Consider the following 8,072-nt stretch of genomic DNA (forward strand, 5'->3'; position numbering starts at 1 on the left):
GTTTTAAAAAGCTAAATTGTAATTAAGATACATGGTCTTTCAAAATTAAATTTAAGATCAATAACTTGTCTGTAGCTTGTCTGCAAGCTTACCAAGGGCTGAAATTGGCTTTGGAGAAGGTTAACAAAAAAAAAAAAAAAAAAAAAAAAAACAACCTCAAATAAGTTTATTTTGTGTCACAAAACAGCCAACAGCAAATTAACACAGAATGAGGCATTTAACATTTGATAACATCTTTAAAAGTCACATCAAGCTGCATAGCACAAAAGTTTTGCTATGCACTTTTGAGGAATCCAACATTGGACCAAGTTTGTGCATTTTCTTGCAGATGATGTAGAATCTCAGTGGCGAAACTAGGTGCTTGGGTTAAAGGTTCATACTGTGCTTCGTTTCAAAGTGCAGAAGTTCAGCTTGCTTTTGGCCAACAGTCACGGTAAAAGAGAAAAGCAATCAACTTCAGCAGAGATAATACTAATACTTTTCTTAACCCAAATTAAGAGTGACAACGTTTGTGAACTTGTGAAGCAGTTTGATATGAACTTAAAAATAATCAGGCAATATTGTAGGTGGTTCTCATTCTGTGCTCACCGTATCTATGCCAGTTATCACCAGCCTGCGTCTGATTTTCCTCTATCTATGGACTTGCCTGAAGAGAAACAGAAACAGAAACCTCTACCTTCTACAGGCATCATGTTGACATTCTTATTCCAGAACAAACACTATCATGTTTTTTTGGAACAAGTAAAAATTAAAGTGATGTTAGTTTCTAGAAGGCAAATACTGAGGTCACCTCTCTTCTGAGCATATATTGTACTTATTCTGGTTCTACATCCCCAATGAGGGCAAAAATCACATCTGAAGATGATGTGCTTCTCGATCATTTTCTATTCCTGAGTTCAAAGAGGCATAGGAGAATAATTTTCTTTAAAGTAAATCCAATCAATCTTCTGCTTCTAATTGGACCAATAGTATCCACATGAAATGATAAATGATCATCTTAAACAAGGCACTAACAACTTTTTCTAGGAAATTAAATTATCCACACTAACAGAGGGGAGAAAATGATGCTCTCATTTTAGCAACATGATAGAATAGTTCTGATTTTTCAGAGTCCAGATTTTGCTCTCAGCTTGTATTTATCTAACATTTGAATCATTTTATTACTGCCATTCATCTAACATTTGGACCATTTGGCATTAAATTGCAAAAGGCTGAGAAAGAACAGGATCACATTTGAACTACTGGCCCCAGATTTTAGAGCAAATATGAAGGGGTGGAATAAATTTTCTTGACTGACTGACAGTTTAAGAAGCACAAAAGAGTGATTTTCTACCTCCTCTTTCCTCCTTCCAGGTCTGAAAGTACCCTTGACTAGTTCCTGCCATTGCACCAACACAGTAAAATGTTTGCTTGAGCAAGAATTGATATTGACTCCGATTGCAGGGAGTAAGCCTTTCTATGGCAGATATGATCTAATATGATCTATCAAAAAGACTGTGTTTTGAGACAGCTTTCACTAGGAAGTATACATTTTGTGCCAGGCTCTGAATTTGGTTTTGAGAATGCTCTATGTCACTTGAAATGTGAACTCTATTTTCAAAAGAGGATAGGATTCTCTTCCTCACGCTTCTGTAACATGTACCACATTTCTGATAATGCAACAGATGACCACTGAATATATCTCTGATCTATCTGCCAAAACAATGTGTACAATGCATCTTTAATATAAGTCCGCAGGAAAGCAGTATGAAAGTCACTTTAGAAATCATCACCAGCAGTTCAACATTACATCTTGTTTACCTTTTCTATTACCAAATGAGAAAAGCAGCAAGGATTAAAGCAACATATTTTCCTTTGCTTTGTTAGGTTAACAGCAAGGATTAAAGCAACATATTTTCCTTTGCTTTATTAGGTTAACAGCAAGGATTAAAGCAACATATTTTCCTTTGCTTTATTAGGTTAACAAAGCACATAACCTGAATTCCTTGGCTCAGTATTTGTAGAGTTAAAAAAAAATATTTAAATCAATTATAATTAATGACCTCAATAGGAGAAAATAGCAGAAATAAATTTCACGATGATCCCCTGTCTCCAAATATTTTATCTTACATCGTGCATGGCATTCCCTTTTGTGCATTTCTTAGGTCAAAGTGAACATTTTTCTATGTTCTCCCATTTCACCCACTGCCCAAAGAAGTAAGGGGCTCAGATGGCATCTAGTGTATGACAAGATAAGCATAGATAATTACAGATAACCACAGGTAATCAAACATTGGCAACATTGTGTCAACATGCTTCCCCAAGTACATCAGGAAGTGATGAAGAAGTTAGGATGAACGAATGGGCTAGGCATGGCCGAGGCCATCTGTAAGCCCCAGTTTGTACCATATCGTAAGTGGTGAAGAATTTGCATACAGTTAAGGTTATTAATACCTTCATAGACATTGATTATTGGAGGTGTGGGGCTTAAGCACAGCCCTGCCATGTGGAAAACGGTCATGCAGTTGCAGTTTATTTTATCAACCATTGGTGCCTGTTGCCTCTGGTTCTGTGTTCCCGAGCCACCTCTTGAGATAGAAATGCTGAGGTCAATGGAGTTACCCCCAACACCACACACAAGAAAACCCCACTGAAATGTAAATGACACCTGGAGCCTAAAGAAAGCTGATGGCCCAGCGACAAAGTTGATGAATAAGTATCTTGACAGTATTGGGGAAATATTTATGATTTATTCTAAAAGCAAAAGGAACACTGCAAATAAGCAAATGAATATTTGTAAATTCAAATGCCAACAATGCTGTGTTTAGATAAAATGATTAGCTAAGTATAGACTTGATATATGTTTAAGGTAAAATTCCCTTTGATATTCGATTATATGCTAATGGATCCCCTTAGAGGGCCACTTGGGGACATGGAGAACGTCACTGAGACTTTGCTTTTTTTTTTTTTTGAGACATGGTCTCTCTCTGTCACCCAGGTTGGAGTACAGTGATATGATCTCAGCTCACTGCAACCTCAGCCTCCAGGGCTCAAATGATCCTCCTGCCTCAGCCTCCCAAGAAACTGGGACCACAGGCGTGCACCACGATGGCTGGCTAATTTTTTGCATATTTTGTAGAGACAGGGTTTCACCATGTTGCCCAGGCTGGTCTCAAACTCCTGAGCTCGGGTGATCTGCCCACCATGTCCTCCCAAAGTGCTGGGATTATAGGCATGAGCCAGGGCACCCAGCCTTTGTCCATGACTTTGACAGCATGACTCACTAATTCTACCAGAGACTCCAGTGGGAACACTCAGCAAAATAGGCTTTGACTCCCACAATTTCCATCCTTTTGCAGATAAATTAGGAAGTAAGGACGCCCTTGACTAAAACTCTGGCACTCAGGGCAGTTGATCCTGGCAGAGTCCAAGGGTCAGACCCATGGACCTGTGAAGTTGGCCACCATTTCTGGGAACTGTCCATAGCACTCACTGAGGTAACCAGGTCCCGCCTTTCATGTCACCTACTTATCCGACTGTTTTCTTCATTTGCTTCTTTTCTATTTGCCATCACCTGTGACCCGATGGGGCCAGACCCCTGGTTCATCCCAGACCATATGAACATGAATGGACTCTCCCTAGGGACAGAGGTTTCTCCCCAGCAGGGATGCCCTCACCTTCATTCAATGTTCATCATCTCTTTTCAATTCTTTTAGAACCTCAGCCCCACACAAACACATTAAATGCTCTTTTTTTCCCTCAAATATGAATGCTAACTCTAGTGAGAGTCTACTTGAACAGGCTTAGGGAAACATCCCTACGCACATGAGGAAGCTGAGATGCCTCATGTAAGTCACAAGAAGCAGCAGCATAGAAATATGCTCGGAGTGGAATGGGGAGTTCTGGAAGGAACGCCATGAGTCTGAAGACTGTGGCTCTTCTGTGCGGTGGAGCCTGACGATGTGCCCCATGAGTTCCTTAGAATTCACTAAGTCCATATCATTCAGAGGCTACAAAATCCCAGTTTCACCAAAGTCACATGTCCCTGGAGCTAAAGGAAGCCCACATGTTGTGCAGTGTACAGAAGTTCTGTTCTCTTTCCTGTAAACTGTCAGTGCACTGTCAAATCAATATTAGATGGTGATGAGTCTAGCCTCAAGAAAGGACCCTGAATAGCACTGGGAGTCACTTTCAAAGAATTTAAATGTAAGACTAAAGCCAGCTTCCTCATGAAAATCAGCCAATCTCCAACTGTATTCAGAAATAACTTTAGAAGTTAAATAGTGATTAATGTCATTTTACATCAGGTGCAGACAGGTGTAGCTTAAAACTATTTGTTGCTTTTTGTTCCACTTGTACCAAAAAAAAAAAAAAAGAAAAAAGAAAAAGAAAAAGAATAAGGGAAGAATTAAAGAAGAAAGGAAAGAAGAAAAGAAGGCAGGAAGGAAGAACAAAAGGAGTGAATGAAGGACAAAAACAAAGAGAGAATGAAAAGGTCATTCAGGCATTTAAAATGTGAACCACAAAGTTTCACCAGGACTTCCAAACAGCCCAGTCCTAAGGAAGAGCGGCTTTATGAAGGAGGTTCCAAGACAGGGGAGAGATCGCACTGTGAAAGCCCAACGTGGAAGGGTTCACTCATTAAGCGTGGAGTATGGAGCCAGAACACGTGAACGGGAGCTACACAGTGATGGAGAAACACAACTTATTCCACAGCTGGTAAAAATACTTAGAATATACCTGAAATTATCTAAACACTTGCTATTCTGTCAAATAAAAGAGAGAAAGAAAGGGAAAGAAACAATGTTCCTTTGAACAGTGTGGTACGAAACAAAAACGGGATTCTTTTGCAACGCTAGTTTCAAAGGTTTATATTATTCACAACACAAAGATCCTGTAGTGAGGGAGGGTGTTTTCCCAAGTCACTACAAAATATTCATTAAAGACCAGCTTCGATGGCATTTAGAAACCATTTCCCATCAATTCCAGTGAAGCATTCTTGAAATATTAGAATTCTCTTTCCCAGGGAAAATAAAATGTCCCTTTAAGCTTACAAAATATTAGAGAAGAAGACTAAAAAAGAACTAAAACGTGCTACATAGTGATAATTTTTTTTTTCTTACAAGAAAGTGATGAGATGAGTTGAAATACCTTACGAAAATCCAACCTAGGAACAATTAGAGAATGAGCTGGCTAGATTTCCCCTACTGAGTATGGGCTTTCATCATGTGCATATAGACAGAAGACTCTGACATATGAGGAATGCGTGAGAGGCAACATGAAGTCTCCACTGCAAAGACCCTGAATGTCATTTACTTGCAATCCAAAAGAACTTACAGAGCCCACCTGCCATTTCAATACCGTGTCATTTCTGTAAATTTGGGTATATTTATATTTTGAACTCAACAATATTCATTATTAAACATAGAATTCTTCTAACACTTTCTGAAATTGTTTCTTGAAATTGGAAACTAGGGTAAGGGTAAAAGCACATATGCTAATAAAATTCTGTGTTCCTTAGTACCCCTACTATATATTTTTTCATAGATCTGAAGGTTCATTTGTCAGTAAGAACACATTTCCATGTCTACCCAGGACTTTATCACATGGTTAGAGGCATCAGATGAACTTTTTCAATCGTGTTATTATTTTCAATATTTATTCAACTAACTGCCATATGTTATGTATCAGTTGTTTGTGAGAAACGTATATATTTTTTTCCGGTGACCTCCGTGAATGGTGTTATCACACTCTTACATGCTTATCGATGATCAATGATGAGACCACAGGGATCCCAAAAACCCTTACTTCCAGCTATCCTGACTTCCCAAGGTGCATCTTGAAATGTTGTTGCCTCCATGCAGGGAGAGGCGAGGGTGGATGGACTGGGTGGGTGGGAAGGCAGCACTGAAATAAAAGAAAAGGCACCAGAGCTGAGCATCTCCTGCTCCCCTGGCCTGGAGGCAGCAAGTAACAGCAGAAACTGGGGGTACCACTTCGTATGGACTTGGCGGACTCCAGAAAGCCAGCTTTACATGGCATTAATGCTCTTGGTAGGGGCTGATTACCCACACATTGGTTATATCAGAGAGATGAAAAATAAAACATTGATTATCATTAATATCAGTTCCTTCAATATTCTCTATAACATAAAAAAGTTGCTTTTAGTTATAATTTAGTATTTTCAGTACTTTCACTAATTGACATCATAAATGTTCAAGACTTTTCCTTCCAGGGAGATAAGAGGTGTGGAGTCTATCCAAACGCTAAGTAAGTGGTTGGTTATTTTACAGACTGGCCCTTCAGGACATTACTATGGAACAGACAGGTGGGCTTCCAGGTCAACTGCATGGCAAGGAACTTCCTAGAATGCCATGAAATCCAAAAGTCAGAATAAGGCGAGTTTTGCAGCAACCTGCAGAACACAGCCGCGCTTCCTTGTGCCTGCACCTCTGCTCCGCTCCCTCCACCAGCAATGGCACAGAAACTGCATCAGGAGCAAGGTGAGGTGCCTCACAGTCAACTGTAACCTCTGGCAGATGTGGGCCAGGTAGAATTCCTGCGCTTCCCAGGCAAGATGAAAACACACAAGCTGCTTCCAAGAATCCCATAGCTTTATCCAGATTTGGGAAGTTGGGCGATCCATGGTGAATAATGGTTTGGCCACATTCTTTTTCTTCATTTTTGAAATATTATTGACCTAAGCACTTCTTGTGGAGGGAGCAGGTCTCTCAGAAAAAGTGCCTATTTTCTCGAATTAAAACATCATGAAGATTTGCACCCCAAAGCAAGAAGACATTCATATTTCTAAAGACTCCTTCCAATGTGGGTGGCACATTTATAAAATAAAGCTCAAAAAACAAACCAATGGACTGGTCAGAAAAATAGGAAGAACACAATTAAAAACTTCACACCCTGACTCATTCAACAATGGTCAAGATTTTCACGATGTCATATTTCAATTTTTGTTGCTTTGAAAAATGTGTATTTTTGGCAGCAATGGGACACTCCAGTGGCTTGAAATGCACTTGAAATGTATCCAAACTTCAACTCTGAAGCCTCAGAAACATGGGCAGTCATGGGGCACAGGCCTTGAGGAACTGGGGATTTACAAGAAGCCAAAAACATAAGAACTGTTAGTACTCATCATAATTATTGAGATCTGTAAAGTAGGCGTTAGAATAGGTCTTCCCAGTGAGATGTGGGTTGAAGTATTTGTTTCTTTCCTCTAGGATCAAGTTGTTTTTGTTAAATGCCTGGAAAATATATTAAGAAAAAAAAACAGGTTTAAGAATGCTAAGTAAATGAGGATGACTATTATGTTGAATTTGAGCTCTCTGCTAAGGCTCCATTATTTTAAAATATGTTTTCTTATTTATTTGCTTCCCCAGATTATTTGCCTCATGGAGGACTTGCCTAATTACCAGAATAAGGTTGGCAGTTGGTGATATCTTCCGGTAAAGTTTTCAACTTTAGCTATGAAGTTACCAAGAGAAGCAGGGGGTTAGAAAACCCAATTCTAAATCTCTAGAAAACCTAAAACTCTAATGATTTCAAATTAACAGACAGTTTGAATGTAACTGAATATATATAACTGAATTCATATTTGTATAACTGAATAGATATGTAAGTAGCTTTCAGATGACCATGGATGAGTACATTTATCAGAGACCTTGATGGAACTTATTTAAGTAAGGGCATCAGGTTTCAAATACCTTAATTGCTTTTCATCCTGAACTTGTTAGAAGGTGATCATTGTAGCCATTTTCTGTGCATAGTCATTAAAGTCACCTGCAGTTTCAAAGAGCCTCAACTGAGCCAGATAGAAGATATATATGGAGAGGAATAAAATGAAGATGAAGGAGGGTGCCCAGAGGCCATCTGTCCAGGATTAGTCTGGGCAAAGTATCAAAAAAATGTTCTGGCAGGATTCGTTAAAGACTGGGCAGCTGTCTGTGCCTTCAAGGTCCTTTACCTTCATGGCAGAAACATTTCTGATTATCTTTTATTACTATTATTATTATTATTATTATACTTTAAGTTCTAGGGTACATGTGCATAACGTGCAGGTTTGTTACATATGTATACTTGTG

The 8,072-nt window shown here is 39.1% G+C and overlaps 1 protein-coding gene across 1 annotated transcript in view; it reads right to left on the bottom strand.

Annotated features, from left to right (window-relative positions):
- Positions 1-1,880: 1,880 nt before the first annotated feature.
- SEMA5A (sema domain, seven thrombospondin repeats (type 1 and type 1-like), transmembrane domain (TM) and short cytoplasmic domain, (semaphorin) 5A) overlaps positions 1,881-8,072 on the bottom strand; it is a 539,042-nt gene continuing 532,850 nt past the window's right edge. Inside the window, exon 23 of the mRNA XM_011940969.1 lies at positions 1,881-7,235. Coding sequence (XP_011796359.1) covers positions 7,116-7,235 — 120 coding nt within the window. The 3' untranslated portion in view covers positions 1,881-7,115. The remainder of the gene's footprint in view (positions 7,236-8,072) is intronic.

The sequence above is a fragment of the Colobus angolensis genome, unplaced genomic scaffold (genome assembly GCF_000951035.1).
Source record: "Colobus angolensis palliatus isolate OR3802 unplaced genomic scaffold, Cang.pa_1.0 Scaffold196, whole genome shotgun sequence".
Taxonomy (NCBI): Eukaryota; Metazoa; Chordata; class Mammalia; order Primates; family Cercopithecidae; genus Colobus; species Colobus angolensis.